The sequence below is a fragment of the Cinclus cinclus genome, chromosome 3 (genome assembly GCF_963662255.1).
Source record: "Cinclus cinclus chromosome 3, bCinCin1.1, whole genome shotgun sequence".
Lineage (NCBI taxonomy): Eukaryota > Metazoa > Chordata > Aves > Passeriformes > Cinclidae > Cinclus > Cinclus cinclus.
Genome location: NC_085048.1, coordinates 93345948 through 93373089, shown reverse-complemented (window position 1 = coordinate 93373089; position 27142 = coordinate 93345948). Strand labels below are relative to the sequence as shown.

Here is a 27142-nt window from a genome sequence, read left to right as displayed (position 1 = left end):
GGCTGGATCTTTGTTTATTCATTTGCCTTTGGTGCTTCAACAGGCAATTTCTTTACAATCCAGGATTTTAATTTTTCTATTTCAGTTCTGTTCAGCTCATGATTGAGGTTTGGAAAAGTATGAAGTGATGCTGATACTCCCAGAGACTTTAACATCTTGTTGGTCTCTTCTCCCCATGAGTACAGAACTAGTTCATCAGCAGTTCCATGGCACTGAAATAATTCTGGAAGAGCACTTTCATTTCTTTTCAAAGCCTAGATGTAAAGGAGACACTGTCAGACATACTGCCAAAAATTTTTAAAGAATATTTACAATTACATGGTGACAACTTTCTGCACTTACTGATCTACATTTTAAGGGTCATATTGGACTATCTTCATAGAAGTAAACAAGGAAATACTGGAAAAAACTGCCCTTCGAATTCCAGTACAATAACTCTTGACAAATGATAGGGTTTCCTGTAACATCCATACCCCTCTCCAAATAACATAAACAGAAAACATTCATGACAGCAAATGGATCTCATGAGTATTATAACGAATCACACATTTTCAAAGAATAGTTATACTTACACAGTCTTTAATAATTAAGGACAATTACTAAAGCATTTCATTTGTTAATCTCCTTCTACACTTCAATATTGCACTGTCTGTGCAAGAAAGCATAATAAAACATTATTTAAAGCCAGCTTTAAAGCCTTGCTTTCCTAATATTCTGATTATCTATTTCCCAGAAATGGCATAAGTTTAGACTATTAATCAAGTGCCTTGGATGTATAAACACGTATATTGAATTTGAATCACCATGTTTTCCATGTATCTAAGCAGGTTTTCTATAATATCTACTACACACTCACCTGGTAAACAGCAGAGTCTTTATTGAGAAAACTAGACAAGGCAAAGACTCCTGCCAGATCCTGATGAAACCTATATGCCAAATGCATTGCCATTCCACCTCCCATCGAAAAGCCTCCTAGGATGCAACAAAAGAAACAAAGATTAGATTTTTGTCCTTGTAAGCCAATGTAAAATTTATTATCTTCAGACTAGTTTCTTTTACACACAACACAACAAAAATCCCATCTTGAGTATCATAAAGGTTACAGTTATTTTAGAATCACAGAATCACTTGGGTTGGAAAAGATCTCTAAGACCATCAAGCCCAACCCATGACTTAACACCACCTTGTCAAGTAGACCACTGCACCAAGTTCCACATTCAGTCATTTCTCAAATGCCTGCAGGGACAGTGACTCCAGCACCTCCCTGGACAGCCTATTCCAGCCTTTAACAACCTTTCTGTGAAGAAATTCCTTCTGACGTCCAACCTGAACCTTATGTAGCATAGCTTGAGGTTTAAATCAAAGCATGACACAATTAAGACACTGGATAGCTAAAGCAGTGCTGAAGATTCATTACTGACAGAGGACAAAAAGGAAAGGCCAAAATGCCACTGCTTCAGAAGCCATTTGTGTATGGTCCCTACCAGGTGGCTGAGTACTGTGGCCATGCATAATCTGACATTAGTGAAGTAAAACTCTGTGAACAGGTAATTGTCACTGCTTTCATTACTTTTCAAGTAATTTCTCCCCTAGGCTAGCATTATTCACACATGAAAGCTCTCTATTGTACTCTCTCAATCTATTCATTGATTATATGAACATTCACATTAAACTACCATTGAGGATATTTTTGTTGTTATACCTTGGAATATACAATAAATAGGGAAAAAATGCAATGTACTCCCCCTGAGCTCCAACAGGATCTCTGAATCGCCTTCTGTGATCCATGTTTCTTCAACTACACTAATTCCTTACCCTCAGGGTAAGATAATTCCTCAGGGATGATTTTTATATGACAAACGCTTATTCATTAGGAAAGAAATCCAGACTGCCACATTACTTCACAAGGACACAGTACACAAGCCTTTATATTGACTGTATCCAGATAATGACTACAGTGAAGTTTCCTTTATTTTCTTTTGCACAATATGGTCACTTATTTAATCTCCTTTTGATCATTCTGAAGAATGCTGTCATCTCTAAACCCCAAAAGAAGCATTTGTACTCTAAGAGACCATTTTGCATTTGCTTACAAATAAACACAGACAATGCTCTGTCAACATATAAAATGAAGTCCATTTTAAGTATTTCAGATTACAGGAAGAAAAGCTGCATTGAAAAGTCATTACTAGTTTGTAAATGATTTAATCTTAAAATTTTGTACCCAGTTAGTCACAGTCTGGCACACTGTCTGCAATTACTCACCAGCAGTCTTTGACAATGCAGTCACCTTCTGTTTAGAAGAATATTAGGTAATGGTTCTTTCATGTGGCTCATACTACTACAAGAAAATGCAATACAAAGGACTAGCTCTTTGAATTTGATTCGCATTTGCACCTGAAGTTTGCCACCTGATACCACAACAATCTCCGAGTAAATGCTATATGGCAAATGCTTCATAAACAACAATTTGAATAAGCATTTATAAATGCAGACCGTTTTGTCAATTACAAGAACCATTTCAGTATATGTTTGACGTAACACATAAAAGACATTCTCAGTCAAGAACTTCTACAAGAATTCAAATTTTGGATGAAGGAAAAATAAGAGGCAGATACCACACAAAACAAACATATGTTTGTTGAAATGACAGAACATAAACAAAACACAAAAGTACAAGTACACAGATGATCTCAGCATGAAGAATACATAAACTGTACAGCATTGCTAAGCAGTTTGTATCAGGAGTGTTAGACAAAATCAAAATGACACAGCAACATTTCATCCTGAGATGGGCAGAACACTGCAAGGACTCCACCAATCTACTTCTCTACTTGAGACCAATCTACTTCCAAGACACAAAGACTGTGCACAGAAGTTCAGAGTTTGCAAGTAGCTTTTTAAATTTAAAAGTTCACTCCCTTTCAGTTTTCCCCTCATACCTATTTTAGTGAGAGCTGTGATTAATGCTTCACAACAGTTAAACAGGCTTAGCTGACAATGCTCAGGATGCCAGTTCAGGAAAGCACCTAACTCTTTGTGTTAACTTGACTGACTCACAAAGGAGATTTATGTGTAGACTAATAGGGGAGCACATGCAAAAGGCTCAATTACGTAAAATACTTCCAGTTGCAGAGAAAGTTCACTCAAGGATGCATTTATGACCTCAAATCTGCTTCCACGTAGTGCTGATTTTTAGGTAACCCCCCTCTGCAATAAGGAGAAAGCTGCTTGTGACTCACCTTGATAGCTGAGCAAAATCTGCTGAAATCACACAATTGTCACACTTCCAAATTAAGGAATTTGAATCAGAAGGAAACTCCCATGCAATACTTTATTAAAACTAAAACATTATTTTCTGGAATATAATCTGTAACTAAATTCAGGTAATCTCAGGGACAGGATGATGTAAAACAATGTGAACAGAAACTGAATTTCGCATATGGAATTTATTCCTGATTGAATAACACAGAAACCTTCACCACAGTTGCCATTTTTCAGTGATAAAACATCCCTTTCAGAGCTTGTAAATGGCCTTAAGGAGCCTTTTAAACAAGACTCCAGCTCACTTTTGCAAAACATCTTGATTTGTATTAATTTGCTTCCCATTTGTATTTGTCTGAAACAATAGTCTGGTCCATGATGATAGTTGAACATTATATGGGATTCAGGAAATGAAGTATCTACTTACTGTCGAACTTTAGCTTTATTTGTTTCTTTCTACTTTGTCTAACAATGTCTGTGTTTGCACCTCAGAAAAGACTAACTTTATTATCCAGCACAAAGGTTTATTTTGTATCTCCTGTCCTATACACGTAAAATAATGCTAAAACCTGCCTTCTCCCCCATGCATCACTTTAGTGGCTGCAATGAGCTATTCCTGAATTCAAAAAGTTCTTTAGGTGTCCAACATTCTTTACAGAAAAACCAGCTCTCTAGCACACACGTTTGACATTGCCAAGTGCATCCTAAATCATATAGATCTGACTGTAAAATGCCTCAGTCCATTTGTCATAATGATTATGGAATCAGGAAACAACAAATATCAATTTTTCACTCATTTCAGTAAAACTTTAAATATGTGCTCAAAGCTGCTTGCCATACTAGAAATCACTGCCATGGGGAAAAAATAGTTATGAATCATATCTAGAGCACAAATTTTGAAGGAAAAAAAAGCATCAGGAGAAGCTAAACCCCAGACTTTGATGATATTAGGATTTGGACTTGGGTGTAGGGGTGCAGTTTGGGGTGTTTGTTTCAAGCAGTATTTCTTCATTAGTTTCTCTGTAGTAGTTGTTCTTCATCTTTCCTGTATTTCTTCACACTTGTCAGTACAGTAACAAAGTGGCAAGAAATTAATCCTCCAGCACACAGTGCCTGTGCCAGCACAGCACAAGACAAACAATCTTCTGTTGTATAAGGCTACACCAGCACAGTTAGAAATTGTCCTGGCCTATTCTGTTGTTATTACAATACATTACATACTCTTGCCTCCTTTTCATTCCATTCTCACAGCATTTTTTATTCTGAATTTCTCCTTTTTTAGTATTTCAACTTAAGAGTTGCCTTAATCAGTTTGTTATCAGGAATTTCTCCCTAAAGCTACATTCCAGTTTACTTTCCCCTCTCCCTATAGACTTTTTGATTTACCTTCTATTAACAGTAACAGCACAACCTTGTTCTACACATCATCTGCAAAGAAGCTGACTTTCTGTTTTGACCTTCCATTTTCATCAATGAATGGAAGTATTATATACATTTAACAGTGGTCACAAATGAATATCAGTAAAGAGTACAAATGCCAGTAGCAAATTCCCTTCTCCACAGAACCCCCTGAACACTGCTCCTGTGTTAAGTGCTCAAACATGTACTTTGTCTCAAGTGACTTTCCTCACAGCAGTGATTTTCTCCTTTTAATCTCTTCATGAAACTTCATGAAACAAAATGCTTGCACACCAGCAGAACTGCAATGAATGGTTTCCACCTTTGATAGCCTTGTTATTCTGGCTGTTACTTAGTCTTTACAAGAGCAGCAAACTTGAGAGTCTTTACAAGAACAAAGGCATCTTCCATTGAGTGGCTCAGCCACTTGCTCTTGTTAGAAACATGAACCAATTTGCTCCCCAACTTTATCACCAGTCAAAAGATATTTTGAAAGCTCATTTAAGTGGTATGAATTTTACCATTTTCTTGTAAAAACAAGTGTACAGTTGTTTCTAACATATCAATTCACAGGAAAACCAGAACCAGCTATACTTTTATTTTCAACAGGCAATAGAGAAGAACCCAACATGTGTACCTAAGGGGTTGTAATTTTTAGCACTGGAAGTAAAATAAAATCCAGGAAAAGTCTCAAATCAATTTTTATTAAGATGTCACTCTGCCAATTAATGGCTTGCCTTATTTACCCAGTGTGTTTTCTTGGTTGTTTCTAGAGAGGATGACAGCACTGCCCTGCTGCAACACTTACCTCTCGTTTTAACAGTCAGCATAACTGCATAACATGGGAAAAAGGATGAGAACAACCTATCCTTTATGCTCACAGTACCTGTGACTCTAAAATGAATCACGGAAAGTGGAAAACAGCTCTCTAAAGCAAAGAGTAGTGAAGCACAGAAACAGGTTGCTGCTCTGCAGAGCTGTGAACCTTCTGTTAACCGAGATCTTTCAGAAGAAGTACCCTGTGGCATGTCCGCACAACTCTCAAGCAAAAAAAGCCCATCCATCCATTTAATTTTGCACTGAATTCAGGCATTTATTAAAGATGACTAAGGACATGCTTTTAACAGAGTTCCTAGTAAGTCTGAAAAGATCAGAACTTGATTCACTGTATAACTGTTTTCTTACTGAAGTGATGACAATATCATGATTTAATTATTTTTGAGTTCAGTGCTGCGAGTCTTATTTACTCCTAATCTACACTACCATTTGCCTGTCATTCACCCTACAGATAATGTGTCACCTTTCAGAGTCTTTAGATACATTAATATTGACACTATCAAATGCTGGGAAACTAAGTAACAAGTAATGGACTACTCTTGGTTAAAATTAGCATTGTAGCTCCTACTGAAAGACTTACAAAGGAAACAGAAAGATTAATTTGTTAATGTCTCTTTTTACTTCCTGATGCATGAGCTAGAATAGTAGGGATCCAAAAGAGAAACATGGTCAGTTCAGATACAAACAAAACCCCAAAACCAAGAGGAACATTTACCCCAAAGTATAAAAGCAAGGCAAATTTACACTGAAGCACTGAAAATTAATAAAATATTGCAGGTATTGTGGGGCAGATGGACTAACAGTAGTGCTCTGAGCCCAGCATCTCAGGTGCAACTTAGATAGACCACAAAGCCATGTAATGGGAGGTACAGAAAGAGAAATCTCATTTGAATTGCAGAGACAGACAGTATAAAGATCCATGAATTTACACCATAAGAACAAGGCAGTAAGTACCTCTTAATGAAAGACACTGTCCTCCTAATAAATACAGGAGACAGAAGATAGGATGAGTGACAGCAAAAGGCTTAGAAGCCAAAATCAGAAAATGCTAAGTTTCTTGGTGCAAAAGTTTGCTCAACGCTTTAACGATTTATTGTTGGAAGTTTTTATCTTCACATATTTATAGGATCCGCTCTCTGGGGTGTCAAAGCCAAGATATTCCACCCCCCCACCCCCCCCATCCCATTCTCACACACACTGAGAAAGAAGGAAATGCTAATATTTACAAGAAGCACAGAGCTTTCATGGTACTTCCAGCGTGGTTCAGTAGCTATGTAAGAAGTCTTAGCAATAAACAAAAAGTGGTTGTATGTGTCGTGTTATTGTTACAGCACAAGGGGTCAGGAATCATGCATGTGTTTTTTGGCATTTAGTCAAATCTACAGGACTGTTATGGAAAGTTTATTTTCACTGGCTGCTTACATGACTGATTACAGGTGGCAGAAACCAACGTGCTTGGATCAGCAGTTTTGCACTACACAAAAAGTGACCTGTGAAAGCAGGAAAGCAGTGCTAAATTAAGAACAAAAGAACAAAAAGACTGCCTTTCACCAAAGTGTACTTGACTACAGTGAGCCCTGTCAAAATGCACAAAAAAACAAGAGTGCCTTTTCTTTTGAGAACTTCTAACATATTCTTGAATAAGATTGTTGAAGTCTTAAACAGTTTTCACTGAGATGACTTATTTTACAGTGCATGATGGCTATGGAAGCAGTTAAAAAAACCCCAAAACAACAGAACAACCAACACAAGGAAACAAAAAAAACCCCACCGCCACCTGAAAAAGCAACTTCGCTCTAGACAGAAAAAGCAATATTGTCTCACATTTTAAACTGTGGCTTGTTTGGCCCATTTAACACTGAATTCAGGCTTTTCTAAAGAAGAAATACATCCTGTTTTTTAAGAAAGGATACTATCAAAGCTCCAAGTGCCAAAATTTGACTAAATTTATACCACTCTTTTATCTCCAAAGTCAATACAAACCTACCTACAGGACTATTTACAAGGCATGCTTTAGCCAGGAAGACCAGTAAGAGTAACTCAACAAGAATGTCTGGCTAAAAACTAAGTACCATTATCAAATTCTGGGGGTTATATAATTATTTTTTTGAATAATTACATGTTGCTGCTAGTCTCCCTTCCTTCCTCTTCCAAGGTCAGGGGAAATAAAGATTAATCAGAATTCTTTCAAAAGACTTGAGTTAAAAGGAAAACAACTCATGAAACTGTTAGGAGATAGGAATGGGTAGATGAGCCATGTCACACAATTATTAGGGGTGTTTTCAAAATAAGATTTCCTTTAGATTCAGTAAACTAAGTAATTTCTTTCTTTAGAAGTAGGTTCATAGAGCAGCTGCTAAAAGCCAGGCTGCACCAGCATTTTTCTTGAGAAAGAAAAGAGGAGTGATACTGTATAACCTGGACTCCATCCTCATCTTTAGAGTTATGACCTGCAAGCAGCCATTTGTGAATTTCAGAGGTATCGAAGCAAACAACACAGGCTATAATTTCTTTCAGAGAAAATGCTCTAACTGTCCCACTGTCCTGAGCCTTGTGGGAAGTCTGAATGGCTCAACAAGGGTAATCATCCCCCGGAACACCAGGGCTTCCAATTTTCCAAGTTTGAGAGCTCATTGCTGCTCCCTGTCTCTTCCCACTCGCTCACCTTTGCACAGTGCTCCCTGAGAGCTTGCCTTCTTCTCCCACACCTCTGAGCTGTCAGCAGCTGCCCACCTTCCTTCTTGCCTAACACCTTGCTCACCCTCATCCAACAATATCTGACACTCACCCTCAGCCTCAGTAATTTCTAGTCCTCTATTCCATATAAAACCATAACCTTCAATCTTGTTAAGTTCCTCATAGTAATTTTGTTTTCTTTCCAGTCATTAAAACTCCCACTTACTACGAAATGGTCACTCAACCCAATTCTCCTTCAACCCTTTAAGAAGGACTTTATTTCCTCTAAGTATCCTCATATGACTGCTCTGCTCTTTGGTTTCTATGGCCCTCCCCAGAAAGGCCCCCACTGTTCTTCAGAGACTCCCAAGTCCTCCAGTTGCTTCTGTCAACTATTTTGTCTGTTTCTCATAATAAGATATGTACCAGTATTCCCGTTATGGATCTCCAACATGACTCAACAGCACTGAAGGCACTATGAATTCATAGCAAAATTTCACCCTGGTTTCCCCTGCTATAAATGTCTTATTTCCCCCTTTACCTCACAAAGGCTACCTCCTCCAACTCCATGGTACCAGCAGTGACAAAACCACTATCTGCACACCACCTGTTACCTTAGGCCTCATCTTCTTGTACCAGATGGATATTCCTGACATTTTCAAAGAGAAATCTAAAAGGATCTGATAGAACTTAATTATCTGACATTCTAAGCAAGTAACCAAACCTTCCATTATCTCCTGTACACCAATCTCCTAAACTAAAAAAAAAACACTCAGGTCACACATTTCTCCTTTTTGAGTACACATTACAGCTTGGTATAGACATATAGAATTGGCCTTATATTTTCTTTTGATCACAAAATCTCAGAATGGTTTGGGTTGGAAAAGACTCTAAAGATCATTTGGTTCCAATCCCCTGCCATGGGCAGGAAGTCCTTCCACTAGACTAGGATCCTCAGGGCCCCATCCAACCTAGCCTTGAACATTTCCAGGGATGGATATCCCCAGCCTCTCTGGGCAATCTGTTCCAGTGTGTCACCACCCTCTAAGTAATGAATTTCTATCTAATATCTAATATCTAATATCTAATCTAAATCTACACTCTTTCAGTCTAATGCCATTTCCCCCTGTCCTATCATTACATGTCCTCCCCAGCTCTCTTGTGACCCCCCTTTAGGTATTGGAAGGTGCTGCAAGACCCCCCAGAGCCTTCTGCTCTCCAGGCTGAATGGTATAAATCTGCAGAGTGCCTTTACAAAAATCCTAATTTCCTGTAAGAAAGAATGCCAGAATATGGGCAATTATTTGCACAAAGTGCTATCTAAGATGATTAATGCCACTTTTCTGCATAGACACCTTAGAGGATCTCTAAGCTTCATTCTTCACTGCATCACACACTGGTTAATCATCAAAAACAGCACAGAAAAGGCACAAAGTTCCTGTGGAAGAACACTTAATCTTGTACAGCCACAAGTGATACAATTTTCCACTACCAAGTTTCTTATGCATCTGCATGACTCCCTTTCTGTACTTTGGACGAAATAACTCAGGGCTGTCTTATTTTGCTTCTTGCATAAATATTGGACTCAACCACAAGGATGTATGCTTGTAGTCTCTGTCAGGTGGGGAAACAGAGCTCTCAAGAGTGACAAAACAAGTACAGTTATTTCTGGTTTATATGTGAGGAATGCAAACACATGGAGATGGGGACTTCCAAAGAATCTACGGGATGAAACGCTCAGTGCATGCCAACTTCCTTACTCTGCTTATGACTTGGAAAACAACCTACATACTTTGCAGTCTGGATAGTTCTAATTTTGAAGGCTACAGAGGAAAGGAAAACAGCCTAGTAGCACACTGCATCCGTACACAGAGCATCTCCCAGCTCACTCAACAGCAAAGCACCTGCAGTTCTCCAGCTGCTCCCAAGCCAGCAGGTGTAACAACACAGGAAAGACAGATCAAAGGGAATTTGTTGACACCCATCCAAAACAATGCACTCTGCAGCCAGGGCAATGAGCCAGAAAGGGAAAGCAAGCAAAGGTCTTCACAGAGCAACATGGGGCTGGACCAGGAAAACACACCCCGCTGAATGGTAGTGGCTTGACCATGCAAGATTTTGACGGCATGACTCAGTTGGACATAAATTTATAAGATCCCACTTTAGGAGTTTTTTCCCCAACCTGAAATAGTTTGTGGTCTAGAGATAGGACAGGGAGCCAAGGACTTTAGAATGCTCATTCCCTGTCTGTCATAGGCTATTCAATCACCTTTAACTCCCATACCTCAATATCCCACCATCTATTTCACTGAAGTACGCTGGGCGTTATTGGAAATTTGTGGAAAGAGAAATAACGATAGACACATATGAACTATTACAGCTAATACTTCATTTGTTATCAAGCATTAACATTTAGTGCTATGTAACATGCACATTTTTCCTGCATGAATTAATTTAACCCAAAATGATTAGAGCAGTAAGGAAAAGTTCAGGATTATTTATATACTACATCTCCATTCTCCAAAATGCACGTCATTTCTGGAAAGTGTACTTTTTCCATCCTTGAAAAGGGCTTAAAGGAAATAGTAAAGCTATGTACTTCTCAAAGTAAATCACTGCCTGCTCTATTTTAAATAATGATTACAAATGACTGTTGACAATAAAAACAGTTTTACATTTTGAGGATGCTTACAGTTAGCCACATTCCCCACCTGATATGGGTTTAAATAAGGATTCAATATTGCTGAACACTGGCTACCAAAAAGGCTGTTCAGCAGTTTCAAGCCATGCTCATGATCCTTCAGGACAGAGTAAATTCAAAGAAGATGATCTCCAAACCATTAAGACCCCATTAGAATAAACACATTATAAGTAAATCTCTTACCTATGAGTATCCTGTTCTTGGCAATGCCGTTCTTAACCTCATCATTGATCAGGTCTGTAAGGCCCTGGCACATGGAATCAATGCTTTCAATGTGTTCAGGACAGTCATTACAGATCTTATACCTGTCAAACCACACATTGGAAAAGGCTCCTTTCATAGGGGTATATGGCCTGGAGTGGTAGAAGGAAAGAGAACAAATGATTAACCAAGCACAGGCTCAAAAGCTTTGAGTATATGTAATAAATTTAAAAAAAATTCATTATATCTCCAGCACAGGAGAGAATAAACCTCTCTGAGGTCTAACTCCATTTACATCCAGTCACATTACATTTCGTTGCATTGAAGTCATGGTCCTTCAAGAATGAAGCCAACATTTGGAAGTTATGCAAAACACAATTTTCAGCCAGTTCAATATTAAGGTTGGTTAGGTCAGCTAAGCATTTTAAATCTTAAACCTGTCAAGAGGTTCTTAATCCTAAACAAAGTTAGGGTTGAAATCCATGCTGGAACACGACAAACTGAAGTAACTTCTCAACAAGACAGCTTTGCAGGAATTCAATTGCCTAATTCTTGACAAAACTGGCAGGGGATGGGTGTTATGAACCTCTAGGTATTAAAAAATCCTGCCAATTTTTCTTTTTGTCAAATAAATACAGCCATCCTCATCTTATCAGGGCAGGTATCTCATAAACATAGCTGAAAGAAATGCCATGTGCTTACTGGACTGGTGCACAAATAAGACATTATACTCCCTACCATAATACAGTGGTGTTGCAATGTTATTTTAAGTGCATCAACAGGCTGTCCAAACCTTAAATAATCATGAAACCTTCAATTCAAAGAAGCCTTTTCTTTGGTTTTAAATAAAGATGATTAACAGAGCCCAGAAATCCCAAGAAAGGTGATCTAATTGCCTTGCAGTGGCTCTACAAAATATTACAGAACATACTGCTATAAGATCGATCATCTCAAACAAAACCCCTTGAAACCCTTATTTACTATGTTCATCCATGGCAAATTCTTAATTTTTACTTAAGTTTAGATTAGATTACTATCATCGTCCACAAAACAAACAGCTTTTGATACATTTCTGGATGGGGACACACTGAAAATGCTAAGTTGACTTCTGTTCTGTCTCTGGAATTTTTTCAATACTAGGACAAAACAAAACCACAACTAACCTGAGAAAGCCATTAATTCAGTTATTCTTAATGAAGGAGCAAATTCTGTCTTTGTTAACACCAGAGAGGCTTCACACATGTAAACAGATATTTCTAAACCAGTACTGCCACTAGGATGAGTGTTCAAGATAATACTATTTGCACTATTCGGTCATAAAAGTAAAAAATGAGAGAACATAAGTTTTCTTCTGCCTGCTGTCATGAACACCAAAAAAAAAGAGTCAATGGCTTTAAAATTTGGTAAGAAAAATATACTGAAACAGCAATAGACAGGTACAAACAGAAACACTACAGGTTCATCTTTTTCAGCAGAGCTTCATGGTACCTAAAATGTACTATTATTGAAAGTGCCATACAATACATGGTCAAGTGCCTTAAGTAACCCCTCATTTCCTCAATTCAAAACAAACTGTATACTTAAGCACCAGAATTTTAAAAATTGAGCTATTAGTTTTCAAGGTAGCCCTTGTCTATTAAAAAGTTTACTCCAAAATATAAGGAACTTCTGTGGAAATGTCTTGTATACCCAGCAAACTAAAACTATGTTTAAAAATGGTAATAAAAAGCTTTTTATTTTTTTACTGTCTTAAGAATTCGATCTCCAGGATTCTTCCCAAATGAACTGATCAACACCTAAGAAATTAAGATTACAAATACCTAATTCATGAAAGTTAGTTTCTAAGAGAAGACATTCCAGTCAAATCTAGCAAGAGCAGAATCAACTTCCAGTTTCTGGAAGTCACTTGGACATCACTTGTGTGATGTACAACAGACAGAATGCCTGGGCAAAGAGCATTTAATCCATGATTTCAGTTTCTCTCAAACACTTTTACATCAATCCTGGTTAAAATGCTTAGCAGCCAGAGTGCTTCATTTTCTAGTAATATCAGAGTACCTAATATTTGTGTAAGAAAAGATGTGAAAGGTTTTAGAATTACTACAGAAGATTGACCTGGATTTAGTATTACAGCAGTTTGATGTCCAGGATCTATATACGGAAAAAAGATACATAAATATACTGCATTACAGCAATTTACTTTTACATTCCATAAATATTAAAACATGTTTCCCCACAACCAAATGACAAGATTATAACATTTAAAACAGGTCCAAATTAATCATGAGATTATAATACTTGATCAGATGTTGAAACTCAGGACTTCTACCTGCTGTCTTTGCAAATCCTTCATAAGACAGATGAAAGACCAATGTCTTTCTAGCCCACAGGAAAAGACCCCCAGCAAACAGATACGTGGCTTTCAGATACCTCAAAAACATCCCTGCAAGCACTTTTGATTTCTCAGAAATGCATTAAAAATAACCCGTACATAAAGCTGAGAACTAAGATTCTTTTAATGGTTCACCCAACTGGTACATCTGTTTTAGTCATTCACCTTTTTCTTTAAATAATCCCTTTATTAGCTGGCACACTACAACTCAGACATTACCACGGTAAACAAATATGTTTGGCATGGAACCATATGTACAGCTCCAAGAATACAGCACCAAATTTTTCATACAATTAAACCACAAAAAAAAAAAATCCCTATGTTACAGTGACATGAGAAGCTGGACTGAAATATGCAAAAGCAAAAAAAATAGAGTGGAGTTGAAACTCCATCCAACAAGATCAGCATGGTCAGTTAAGGACAATGTCAGACCAAGCAATCAGCTTTAAGTTTGGAATTATTTTTTTTCTATCTTAAGTTTAATTAAAACTCATGCCATCTATGCATCACTTGCTTTATTCTCTTTTAAAAATGATACTAGAAATAAAGCTCTGTGTCTCTAATACTGAGTGCTGTTGAAAGTGGGAATGAAAATATAGAGTCTTTGAAGTTGTGTGGGCATTTTTTCTTACTTGGTTTTAGGGGGTGAGCATGAATATGTTTTGCTTGTTCTGCAGCACAAAAAAGATTCAAATCCATATAAGAAAACAAGAATCAAGAATCTTCTCTCTGGGTAGATCCAGTTTCCAAATTTGTACCCATTTTTAAGAGACAGTCGAAAGAAAGTTCAGTTTGTATGAATTTCTCTCATAACATTTAAAAGTTAGGAGAATGGACAGCAAAGGAGACATGGCTAATATCAAACATAATTTACAAAAGTGCAGGAATTGGGAGGATTAGAATCTTTAAAATGCTTCCCAACATCACCAAATCACTCTAAATCATGTTTTCTGATTATTTTATAGCTCCTATTTTAAGGGTGTCGTAGATCAATACACCTCTTGCATGAGAGCGCAGTCTCAAGATCTTACACAATACTTCAATATCTTAAAAGGGAAATATATCCTGTAATATCTTTGTAGGTAGTTATCATCCTTTCCATCTCAAAAGTAATTTTCACTGTTGATTTCACTGCAGTTTCAAAGCAATACATATCATTACAGATTTTACAAAATCAAGATAGATTAGCCTCTGCTGACCTGAATTCTGTAGTAATTAAGAAAACATAATGAAAGTAGGTAGCAGCAACACTATCTATTTTCACCTTTCTGAAGCATGAATATATCTTCTAGACCTTCTTACTCATGTTTAGAATTGTGCCAGCTAGTCTGAAATTATCTTAACAGAAGTGGAGAGCAACCCAATGATGCTACACAAGGTTCAAATTCAGTTCTCAAACCACGGCAAATTCCATCTCCAAAATGATGCTATTAGCATAGTGATTCACATAAAACTACAGGTGGTTTTGTTCATTACCCAATAAATCACTGTCCCGATCCAACATTTTAAGTTAGAAGACAAGCCAGCAGTTCTAGCTGCTATAAATAAGAGTAGAAGACAGCACACTGATAAATGGCAAATATTCTTCCCCCAACTCTTTCTCCTGATGCACAGTTGTATCACTGCCTTCGTGCTCAGCACTATGACCAGCCTGCACTAGCAAACACATAAACCCAGACCACTGGTGCAGTCTTACAGGCTTCCAGACAGAACTTCCCAAAATCTCAGACAGGACTGGAAATTTATAGTGAAGTTGGGCTTCAAGATTGAAATAAAGACAAAGAAAGATAAAAAAATTACTGAAATCCTCAATTTTTTTGTTTCTCAAACCCATCTCCTCTCAGTTAGGAGGTAGGGCCTCTCAAACTGTAATGTTATCTTTCAGAAGACTGTGCATCCCTCTGAAAAAATCTACGGGGCACACTATCACAGTAGTTCTGCATTGCTCTGGTGTGACTCCAGCTGAAGAACTACATCCAGCCCTGGAATCCTCAGAATAGGAAAGACATGGACCTATTGGAGCAGGTCCAGAGGAGGTCCACAAAAATGATCACATCACCTCTCCCCACAAAGAAAGGCTGAGAGAGTTGGCTTTGTTCAGCCTGGAGAAGATAAGGCTGCAGGGAGACCTTACTCAAGCCTTAAAGGGCCTATAAGAGAGATGGGAACACTTTTTAGTGGGACGTGTTGCAACAGGACAAGGGGGAATCATTTTCAATTTAAAGTCGTTTAATTTAGACAAGATGTAACACTGAACCCCTTACAATAAAGGGTGCTGAAACACCAAGATGGGTTGCACAGATGTGGTAGATGCCCCACCCCTGGAAACATTCAAGGACAGGTTGGATGGCATTCCAAGGACCATGATGTCCCTGCTCACTGTTGGGGCTTTAAACTAGATGACCTTGAAAGGTCCCTTCCAATCCAAAATATTGAGAGGTTCTAAAAGCAAGTTTTGACTCTCTTGAAGCTGATGGCAGGTTTTTTGAATGAAAGCAAGTTACTCCCTAATCTCAAATTCTCTCATAGCATAACATCTGCTTAATTTCAGTACTATATTTCAATAGAGAATTTAGGTCCAAAATATGCTTTTTCCCCATTGTCTGCTTGAAGCAGAAAGCAAAATTTAAAAGAAATGGGGAGGAAAGCAGAAAATCCAGCTAGTCAAATAAGAAGTATAAATTGGAAACTCTAGTCCAAGGTACATCTTGTGTTAAAACTGAGGGTCAACATATCTTAACAATGAACTTCGATGTATGGTAACAGAGCATATGATGTGTCCAAAATTCAAGCACCTTTAACTTATAACTATACTTTTAAAAAAATTACCAAAAGGAAGGTAAGAGTCGTCTCCATAAGGAGCAATTTTGGCCGTTCTCCAGAAAAGGCTGTGCCTGTTCACTCAACCACATGCAAATGGTTTTGATAGAGTTGTTCTGGATGCTCATTGTCTGAAATGAGAGCTGACTGAGCTGGTACAGAATGGTTACCTGAAGAAATACTATGCTGACAGCTTTTGTTACTTGAGACAAATCCTATTCATTCAAGACAAAGGGAGCTGCAATAGAGTCTGGCATAAAACTCAGTGGGAGAAATTAAGTTTGCGTCTGTTTCCTTGTTTCTGTTGGTTTGCTGGGTTGGTTTTGTTGTTTGGGGGATGTTTTTTTGGAGAGGGTGGTGTAAATTCTGGGGATTGGTACTAATCAGAGAACAGCAATTATTTTATGGTTGAAAAGACCATAAAAGACCTTTAATACACATTGCCAGTTCCTCAGCAACCAATAGTGGCTGCCTTATAAATTCACTGAAAGAAAGCAGCAAGAGGCAAACCAGGTTGCAATCTGCATCAGTTCTCCATTATGGGGTCTGAAAGGCACTCTGGGATTCAAAGTGGCATCTTTCACAATCTGGTGGCAAACAACACTGAGGATGGATGAATGACACTAGCTAAGCACAGAAACCCTTGAAAAGACAGTAAAGCAAGAGCACAGAATGGCACATAACTTAAAAATACACAACTGCTTGCTGGAAGGGTGATATAAAAACTGCTGTTTCCAATTCTTCTGTACTGGAAAAGGGTTGAGAGAAGAAAAAACAAGAGGAAGGATGCCTAAGAGCACAATGTAGTAAAAGGGATTAGAAGTCCAAGAGTATTTCCATCGTGTTATAATTTGTTTTCCCCAAGCATGACTACACTTATCTCTGACAAGTGTTTAGTGCATCCCATGTGCTATTTAGCATCTGATGTAAGCATTAGACATATGCAGTTTTCTTCACCTAAATCCAGAGTAGAAATAAAAGGAAAATACAAAGTTTATCCAAGCATACTTCAAGCATTATTATGCAGAACATGTTGAATTTCTGTTTAAAGGAGATGAAAGAACCACCCCATGATACCAACCCAAACGTTTCCCATTTCTCCCTCAAGCTCCCACCTTTAAAAAAGACTCCTTTGTGTTAAATTTATGAATGAGGTTAGGGCTTACAAAAGTCAAGGATTAATAACATTTGCTTGAGCCAAAAACAGTATGATAGGCACTGTGCATGCTCCCCTCCAATCCATCTCAAGTCCGAGCTGTAGTACCCCTGCTGCTTTTCCAATCCGAGGCCTCTCACAGGCAGAGGCTGCCAGTGGAGCTGAGTGGTGCCAAACTGTCTGGTGGTTTTGTGATAGAGCCAGATGGAGACTATGGTGAGATGAAACTCATTTCCACCCATGAGCTGAGCAAAGATGTGAATTTAGGTGAAAAGATGGAGTAGTGGGCCTTTTAGCCCTTACCAGAAAGATAAAGATAATGGAAATTAGAATAAAATGGGGCCCCCCATCCCAGACAACAAGTTCTGCAGAGACTTACATCCCACAGAAAGGTTTGTTGAGTGAAAGTCAAAAAAGGCCATAAAATAGCCGAAGTAGTATTTATAGTTGGTTTTCTGACTTGCAAAAGAGGACTGTCAGAATGGAATGCAAGACAATGCAAAGAATCTTTGGCCTAGATTTTTTTCAGGAATTATAGAAGGCAAGGTATATGTATTAAAACAAGCAGAGCCTAAATGGTTTTAAATTCACCACGTTAGCTCCTGCAATGCCAATTTAAACTATCGCTTTCTATTAAAAAAATAAAAGTTTAAATTGGGTGGTATTCAGTTCTGATTTAGAAACTCAATAGAAACCTAATGTTTAAGTCACAGTTGTAGCAGCTGAAACAGTATTTAAAGTTGTAGGCATCCTGACCCAAATAAAAAGGGAAAAGGAAACCCTTTCCTTCAAAACTATTAGTGTAGACGTGGCTTTAGGGATTGCATCAGCTACTAGGGCTCCAATTTGAGCTTGTTTTTTTTTTTTTTAAAGATATATATTAGCATTACAATGGAGAGAAAATAGAATTCTGTTGTGTTTAACAAGTTTAATCCATGTGCAGAAGCACCAATCTTGACAGAAAGCTAGACACAGTTAAAATGAGTTCTCTAGCTGTTTTTAAGTATTCTAGTGGACTATATTACAGAAAAAGAAACCCAAACCTCCAAGCAATGTGTAAAATTTTTAATTTGTAAAGCAAAATTTGCATACCCCAGGAAAATGCACTTAATGTCCAAACATATTCCAAATTCAGGTGTCAGTACTCCCACTATATCACATCAAGCCGTCAAATCCACATGTTTTTCCCATTTTATCTTAGCATGCTTTTTACCATATGCCGTTTACTTAGTATTTTTGCAAGTTTTTCTTTTTTTAACTGTAAAATTTCACTATCCACATTCTGTTATTTTTGCTCAGGAACAACCAAACATGAGACTGTGACATTGCACTTTCCACTGTGATGGGGGTAAGTGGGAGAAAATGCTGTAAACACTGCCTATCCAGGCGGCATCAGGTGATTGCTCTCTGTACAAACCCTGAATATCACAAAAATTATTAAAGAAAAGTAAATCTCTTTTATAAAAAGAAGTGACTTTTTACAGAGATCTATAGAGAAGAGTAAAAAACAGTTTTATAAAATGCAGTTGAGTAACATTCCATTGCTTTTACCCATAATCTTTTCTAGTGTTTGCCGAAATCAATGATAGTGAAGCCAAAGAACATATTTCAGAATTCTTCCTGATTATATGCTGGACTGTTTTTCCAAAATAATTTTCAAATATACTGACTCTTGAATCAAACCATGTCTGAACTCTGACACTGTACAAATTAAAATTATGCATGTTTCAGCACCTAGGATAAAATCTAAACAAAACATAAGTATAACCAAAATCCTTTTTTCACAAAAAAAAAAAAATAAATTCGAAGTTGTGTTTAAAAATGTGAATTCCATTGCTTTTCAAAACTCTTGAACAGAAAGAGTTGAGTTGTCATGTTGAACAGACATGAAGAATGTATAAGACCATATCTGTGGATCTATCACCAGAATAATTTCCATCAAAAATGTGAGGAGGTATTCCCCACCTGCAGTGTATCCTGCCAGAGCCCCCAGCTTTGCAGTTATATCATCAAACCTGCTTTTACTGGCATAATTACTTTGACAGAGAACATTCAATATGCATGTGCAATGTTATTCTGGAAAAGATAGGAGCTCAGAGCATGAAGTACATCCACATTAACAGTACTTTGCCAGAAGAGCACTTTAGCCAATCCTAGGAGGGTGCTGCCAAACTTCAAGCTTTTCTTTGATTTCATCATCAGCACAAGAACCTGCAGGCAAGTTTTGCACTGCTAGTGCAGTGGCAGGTTAGAGACCCACAGAGGCTCTCTCTCAGCAGCCTGACTTTCAGCCAGCACATTCCTCAGCCTCTACGTGGGCAAAGAACCTGGTTTCAGAATCTTCTCTGACCACCCAGCTATAGGTGTCATTAACAAGGACACTGAATTCCTCCCCTGCTGCCAAAAACATTTTGAATTCTTATCAAAGCATATATGTATATAAATAAACATATACATAAAATTGACATATATATTCAAGTTTAATTACTTTAATGTCTTGCCATTCAAGTTTGGAAGTTCTAGGCCTTGCTTTTATTTTCTGTGAAAGAAAGGAAGGCAACTGTTACAAAACCATTTAAAAAAAAAACATAGTGTGGCTTGTTTTTCAATACCAAAACAATATGAAATAGGTCTGTAAATGCTTCGTTATTTTGGTTTCAACCAATGACATGTATCACAAACTTCAGCATTGCTGCAAACAGTGGCAAACAGTGCTTAGGAGCATGTGTTTTATTTTACAGCGTCAGCTAGGGCTGTTTATCAGCAACAGAGCGCTGTACACAAGAGTGCTTTGCCAGTTAAAGACAAACAGTGTTGGTATTTTATATTCTTTGAATATGCAACTTTTCTGTTTTGCCAAAAGCCATTTCTGAATCAGCTCATGCATGACTCTACCTGCTCTAGATAAGAACAAGACTTAAAAAAGAATAAAAGAGAGTGAAATAAACTGTGTATTCACATATCTTAATAACAGCAGTATCTTCCCATCTGTTTACCAAAGTACTAAAATTCAAAGTCATAAGATAAAAACAAGTTCCTTCATTTAAGTTAGGAGCTCTTGCTGCTTAATAATTCATACATCGTATACATCTGTAGTTACCCAAAGAAACCAGAATAAATAAGGAAAGGACTGGCCCTCAGAAGTGCAGTGGGATGGAAAAGTGAAACACTGGCCCAGCAGATGTGGTCTGAGGTGCTCTGGCTGAATATAACACAGGGAGAAAAATAATTTCCCAGGGAAGCAACTCCTCCTGGATTTCCCCAGTATCTGCTGTGCTGATAGGGAAGCAGTGGAGCCCCTCAGCATGGTGTGTGCCAGTGATAACTCTAGCATCACTTTAGCCTGTCCTCAGTAAGTAACAAGTACATTATTTACAGAAAATAGGATCCACTCCCTGCTAACCCAGAACACACTGCTTTCAAAGGCCCCACTCAGGGGCTTGATTTTTCTGCAACACAGTGAGTACATTCACACTGCAATCTCTCAGCTGCTTTTCCTGCCTAAGTAGACCATACAAAACATGGCCAAGGAAAAGGGTGGGTTTTTTCATGTACTAGTGAGTGCCACGCAAAATTATACTTGTTTATACCCTTCAGGAATTTGTTTTCTGACTTTGAAACTTCTACACCTCAGAAGTCTGTGTCAAAATTTCCTTTTCTTTGCAGCATTCATCCGCACTTACGCACAAATTCAGAAAGAAACTCAATCCCATTACCTTCCAAGGAAACACTTTCCTAACTTAGAGCAACTGGCACCTTAAAAATTGCATTAAGAAAAATTAAACACCTCTGAAATTTAGTGCTATATATTTAATATATATTACATATATATGTAAATAACTATATATTCTATATTTAATATTATCTTTGCTAATCTTAGCTAAGTATGGGGGTAGGTGTCCAACTTTTAGCATCTAGGTTTGACCACATAAACTTTCAAACTCTTACAGGAAAAAAAAATTATCTATATTTTCATCTACCACTGGACACACAGTGTCATTTAATGTCATTAAAGTCATTTAAGACTTGAGCTTACAGCAAATGTTTAACTCAATTCTCTTTGAAATAGCTGGGACAGAATTCAAACAAGAAGTAATGTGAATTCTTGAATTCCCAGTCCTTTCTCCAGGAGCTGAGGATCTTTGACATTCTACTTGCCAAAAAGACCAACCACCCTCAGTACTGAAACCTGGCATTAAATACAACATAGTATTTTAATAGTTGGTATATGGGAGTTATTATAGGTAGGATTGTGATCTGAATCATGACTCTCTAATGCCACTACAACACACACTGCAGGATCATCTGCTATTTATGTGAAGGAAATGGAAAGTTACTATGAGGACAATACCCAAATTTTAACTAGAGGCTGTGACTTCTGGGAACCATTTAATCTTAACCACTTAAAATCACAGTTCCTGGACAACAATGCATGGTTGAGCTTTAGTTTTGTCAAAAAGCATATATATAAGAAAGGAAAAGGAATTGTTAAGACAATCTGTACCAACATCCAGAACCGTATTTTACAGCACTGGAAAAGAAGAATTTAATCCTACAGTTACAATATATTAAATGGTACCTGGCAGGAGCCGTTGGGTAAATTACTTTTATGTGCTGGAATGCCATGTCCTGATTCAAAATTAGTTTTATCCATGCTCTTGCTCCTTGGCCAGTATCACCTGTATCACACAGAAGAGTAAAAGAATTAGTTTGTGCACTTAGCAAGAAAATTACACAATGCCAAATATACTTCAGATTGACTTAATTTCAAATTATGACATTAATACACTAAAATGACACAAAAAAGAACTTCAGTCCCCTTTCCAATGGACTCAAAACTTCTTAGAAAAAGACTATTTAAGAGATCCCACAACTTAAGTTTAATTAATACTTTACTACATTCAATGACTTAAGTATCTCCTGAGCAGACACAAGGCCTTATCTCTTACTTATAGTTTACCATATTTGCTCTTAAGTGATAAACAAAAATCTTGATGAACATCTTAAAAAGTGAGGCAAAATAACTTTTGCTCCCTTTAGAAAATGAATAACTTTTACTAGAGCATTTTATGTTAACCCTTTTCAGAATCCAGTATAGAAGATCTTCACATAATTATGCTAACATTGCACATAGGCTTCAAGGGAAAAAGACAATTCGTAAAGAGACAGGTTCAGTTAAAATATCTAGCAGATATTTTAGACTCTTAAAAAAACCTTAATCACACAGTTCTGTTTGAAAACTAGTTGAGATCCACTCCCAATCTGCTTTTTTCCTAGTTTACCAATGCAGCCTATGGCCAGAATCCCTGCAGACTGAAGTGCTACGAACAGGATGAATTCTTCTGCAGTCAGCATTTGCTCCTTTTAAAGAAATATACATATATACACCAGACAGTGTCTCCAGCTTGTCTTTGTACCACTGGTATCTTCAGCCACAGCTTCACTGCCACCCCTCTGAAAAGCAGGGTCCTCGGTGCAAGACAATACTTCAAGCTAAAGGAAACCTTCCTACAGTTTACAGTAGGAAGGATGTTCAACCTAAAATATTGAGTGAGGGCTCAGCAAACTGGAATTTCACTACTGCCACTCACACCACAGGACTTCAGTCTTGCTTGAAGTTGATGTTCCCACATATTATCAACTCAAATTGCTAATATTCTCTATTATTTTCGCTCAAGTTGTTGGTTTGGCTTTAGAACTCACCCCATTCTTTTCAATGAAGTGGCCAATCCAAAAGAAAAAAATATCACTGTCTTTAGCCAGGCACATTACATGGGCTCATCTGAACAATGCCACATGAATACACCAATTCATTGTTAAAATTACTGTAATACTCCAATGGAGAAAATCTGCTCTTAAGCACTCTAGCAAAATTCAGTGGTTAATTAAGGTATCTTCAAAATTAAAACAGAAGCCAAGGACTCAAACCCAGCGATTTTTTTCCTGTTAAGCACAATTAGCATAACTAGAACTAACTGTTCTCTGACCTATACACTCCACGAGACAAATAAAAAGCAGGGTTGCAAAACACAAATCTTACCCTGTGCTAAGTTAAACAGTAAAATCAAAGTTACCTCCTTAACTGGATGCTTCAGAACACACTCCCACAGGCACTTTGCTTATGCAAGTACTGTGGTCTGAAGTCCAAACACACCTCTGATTCTTCACAGACACTCTTGCCATACAAGGGCTTCCTCAAGGCTGTTGTCAGCTCACTTATAAACAACTTATCTTAAGGAAGCTTGAACTAACTTTTTTTTTTCTCCTGTACATTGCTTTTTGTTTTCAGTTAGAAAGCCAAGGTCTAGGTGTTGCAAATACTTACTCAGAATGAATTCTCAGGTTAGTCAACTAGATCCCTTAGTGATTACACAATTGGGACTTAGGTCTTTACAAATTCCTCAATGATGTAGGATAAATCAGTATTCTATTATTTATTCTCACCTCTTACACCTTGCAAAGATCTGCAGAAACATTTACTGTTATTGAAGACAGTTTGTCCATGAAAAGGTCACAGAAATCTCAGTAAGAGAAAATTTAACTGTGACCTTCTGTAGGTCAAGAACCATCATAGTCCAAATGCTATTCCAACATGTGAGCACTTGTATGCTCAGATAATGTATTTTGATTTGCTAAGAACTGAACTTGGAGGAGAGGGAGGAAAAATGGAGACTGTGACATCAAACAAAATCCAACAAACTTCCTGAAATGCTAATCTTTCAGCATTATGTGTTTTGAACACTAAAAAAAAATAGAAAATATGGGTGATTCTGCTTTGAGTTAGTTTACAAACTGCAAAAGACTAATGACAGCTATATTATCTTCTTCTCCCTCCTCAAGTAAAATATTTCTTTCCTCCCAAATACAGTTTGCATTTCCAAGTTTTCTTTCTGAGCAAAGTTTAAATTTAACATATAACATGTAGACTGGACATTAGGAAAAATCTGTTCACCAAAAAGGCTTTCTAGCACTGGAACAGGCTGCTCAGGAAAGTCACTGAGTCACCATCCCTGGAGGTATTTAAAAGATGTGTAGATGTGGCACTTAAGGACAAGGTTTAGTGGTGGATTTGGCAGCGTTCCGTTAATGGTTGGACTCAATGTTCTAAAAGGCCTTTCCCAGCCTATGATTCTGTGCTTGTTACAACATGCAAAGTTGTAATCCCCAGCCTAAAAACCTATTACATGCTTGCTATGCCCATTTGCCTTCCCTGCCAAGCTACCAAATGGAACCTCTACCTAAATCTGTTGTTCAGTACCCGGACTGTTCTAATATTTTTCTATACCATTTTGTACTTACATTCTGCACTTGCAATAGTTTGCCTAGAGCAAGCATTATTAACAAAATGGAATCATGCCACTTGACTGCCACTTGCCATCACATGCACTGTACAAAGGTTTACAACTCAGGTTTACAGGCCCACAGCAACAGCACTGTGGCGACTTCTGTTTTAAATTCTATTCTGTGAAGCTGCTAGAAACCAAATAAAACCGCCCCATTACAAACACTAGGAACAAAATCATATTAAAAAAAAGAAAAATTGTACAGTACTTTAACCACATGTGGAATCAACCTCTAACCATAATCTTCCCTTACTCCTCCAACATTAGAGAAAATTATTTCCTCGGGCATTACAGCATTAGCATTAACAAGAGAGCTGAACACATAAACACTTTCACTTTGATTCTTTTGCTCACAGAATTTTTAAAAGCAAAATTAAACTAGATTATAAAAATGAAACTAATTCAGTATGGACACACATCTTCGTTAAACTAAACAGAAGCTAAAAGCAAAAGTAAGCAAAAGACAGGGAAAGTATTGAGCGTGCTGCCATATGCACGTGGGCAGCTCAGTAGCATTGATTCTCAAGACCTTGATCTAGTAACGACCTATTATTTTTTTTTTATGTCATGTGGACCTTGGCGTTGTTATTTAGCTCATCAGAAATAACTTTTAAGGAATTAAACCCAATAGAACAGACGCTCCCCTCCTGCCCTCAGACTAGTCACTGATGTAGGTAACTCTCAGCTGCAGAGGGTGCTCATGGTGCCAGTCTGGACATGGACAGGGCCCTTCTGAACAATAAGAAGCCAGTAAATGAACACTGGCTTTTAAAGGGTGCCAATATTACTCTAATGCCGATCCTAAACCAGCAAGAACCACTTTAACTGTGAAAGTCATCCTCTGAAAGTGGCTACCCTCTGAGAGGCGCAATCTGGGGAGTAAAAGGACTCGAGGAAACAGCATGAAGTGTAAGGTCGGGTAGCACAAAATGGCTTTTCACTCCGAGGGCGGCTGGGCACAGCAACAGGCTCCCGAGGGAAGTGGTCACAGCACCAGGCAGCCTGACATAGCCCAAGAAGCCTTTGGACGGTGCTCTCGGGCACACGGAGTGACTCTCGGGGTGTCTGGTCTGTGAAGATCCTGACGTGCCCCTTCCACCCGAGCACGTTCTGCGATCTCCTGGAAGGCGTGCGCTCTCACGGAAGCCGATCTGCTGCGAGCCGTCCCTGTGGGACCCTGTCCGGGTACGCGGCTTTGCCTCCCACCGCCTCCACCTGCCGGGCCCGAGCAGGGCCGAGCCGCGGGGACGGGGCCACCCCAAAGCCCTGCCCCAGGCCTGGCGGCCGCCTCGTCCCGCCCCTCCATTCCCGCAGCACCGGGGGACGACGGTGCCCGCTTCACCCGCTCCCCGGAGCGCCCCGTCCCCGCGGGCAGCGGGGAGAGAAGGGAGGGAAGGCAGGCACCTGAGCCGTGCAGGAAGATGAGGGAGGCGGTGTGCCTGCCCGCGGGGGACACCACGCTCCGCTGCAGCGCTCCGGGCGCCGCCATGGCCGGCGCTCTCCTCCTCCGGGACAGCCCCGCCGGTTCCGGGCCTGCAGTCGCCCTGTCTCCGCCCCCCGCGCCTGTGCCGAGGCACCCTCCGCTCTCCTGGCGCCGAGCTGGGTTAGCTCTGTGTCTGGAGGCTGCGCTCGGCTAGCAAGGCTTGTTTACAGGCAGCGCGGGGTCGCTGCGGACGCCGCCTTTAGCGGTGCCGAGCGACAGCGACCGGCCCGCCCCGTGGGTGTCACACGTGAGCGAGAGAAAAAAACCCCCGCGGGCGTGTGCCCCGGTGGACTCTCTCCTTTTACTCGAATGAAGCCGCTGGACTCTTCTGTCGCCTTTTTGGCCGTAGAGCTCTGGCGTTTGTGGTTTTTCCTGCCACCCGTGTGCGGGGAGGTGTCAGGCTGCGGCTCGGCAGGAGCAGGCTGCCGGGGCAAGGCCTGGCTGCAGCAGAGCCGAGGGGAGGTTCTGCTGGCACCGCTGGCTCCTTCGAGCCGCTTCGGAGAGTGAAGGACCTGCAAGGACCGCCATGGGAAAGCTCCCGCAGACATTTGTCGTGAATTCACGAGAAATTATGATCCCTCCAATGGTTATTTATTAACAGAAAAAGCAGCAAGCAAACAGGGCTGGGTGCTCCGGGGAGTCACCGCTCCGCCAGCGACGCGCGCCACATAGCATTAGTTCGGCTTTTTTTATACAGTCTGAGTTTTCGTTTTCCCGGTAACCCCCGCCTTCTTTCGTTCCCTTGATTTCACGTCGATGGTGTGATAATTGATAAAAGATTCGTGTTAATCATAAAAGTATTGGGGTTTGTACAGACCAGAATACTAAGTGAAGCATGGGCATTAGATAGAGGAAAATATATGATTGAATC

The 27142-nt window shown here is 39.0% G+C and overlaps 1 protein-coding gene across 3 annotated transcripts; it reads right to left on the bottom strand.

The window, feature by feature from the left end:
* LYPLAL1 (lysophospholipase like 1) lies at positions 1 to 26291 on the bottom strand. 3 transcript variants are annotated; one of them, XM_062489310.1, is made up of 5 exons: positions 26193 to 26291; positions 22008 to 22124; positions 11060 to 11206; positions 857 to 972; positions 1 to 254 (listed from the first exon to the last, which is right to left on the bottom strand). In XM_062489310.1, the coding sequence occupies exons 1-5, from the start codon at positions 26275 to 26277 to the stop codon at positions 15 to 17; spliced, it is 705 nt and encodes a 234-aa protein (XP_062345294.1). In that variant the 5' UTR covers positions 26278 to 26291; the 3' UTR covers positions 1 to 14. The 3 variants fall into 3 exon arrangements, with proteins under 3 accessions (XP_062345294.1, XP_062345292.1, XP_062345295.1); XM_062489308.1 differs by having other exon boundaries at positions 11060 to 11229; positions 22025 to 22124; XM_062489311.1 differs by having other exon boundaries at positions 11060 to 11181; positions 22025 to 22124.
* Positions 26292 to 27142: the final 851 nt, after the last annotated feature.

Excerpts from the sequence above, each read along its gene's own strand:
- LYPLAL1 (XM_062489308.1), bottom strand. The coding sequence starts at position 26,277 with ATGGCGGCGCCCGGAGCGCTGCAGCGGAGCGTGGTGTCCCCCGCGGGC. Across the intron at positions 11,230-22,024 it reads TACCCAACGGCTCCTGCCAG|GCCATATACCCCTATGAAAG; the intron begins GTACCATTTAAT and ends CTACCACTCCAG. Across the intron at positions 255-856 it reads AAGACTCTGCTGTTTACCAG|GCTTTGAAAAGAAATGAAAG; the intron begins GTGAGTGTGTAG and ends CTTTACATCTAG.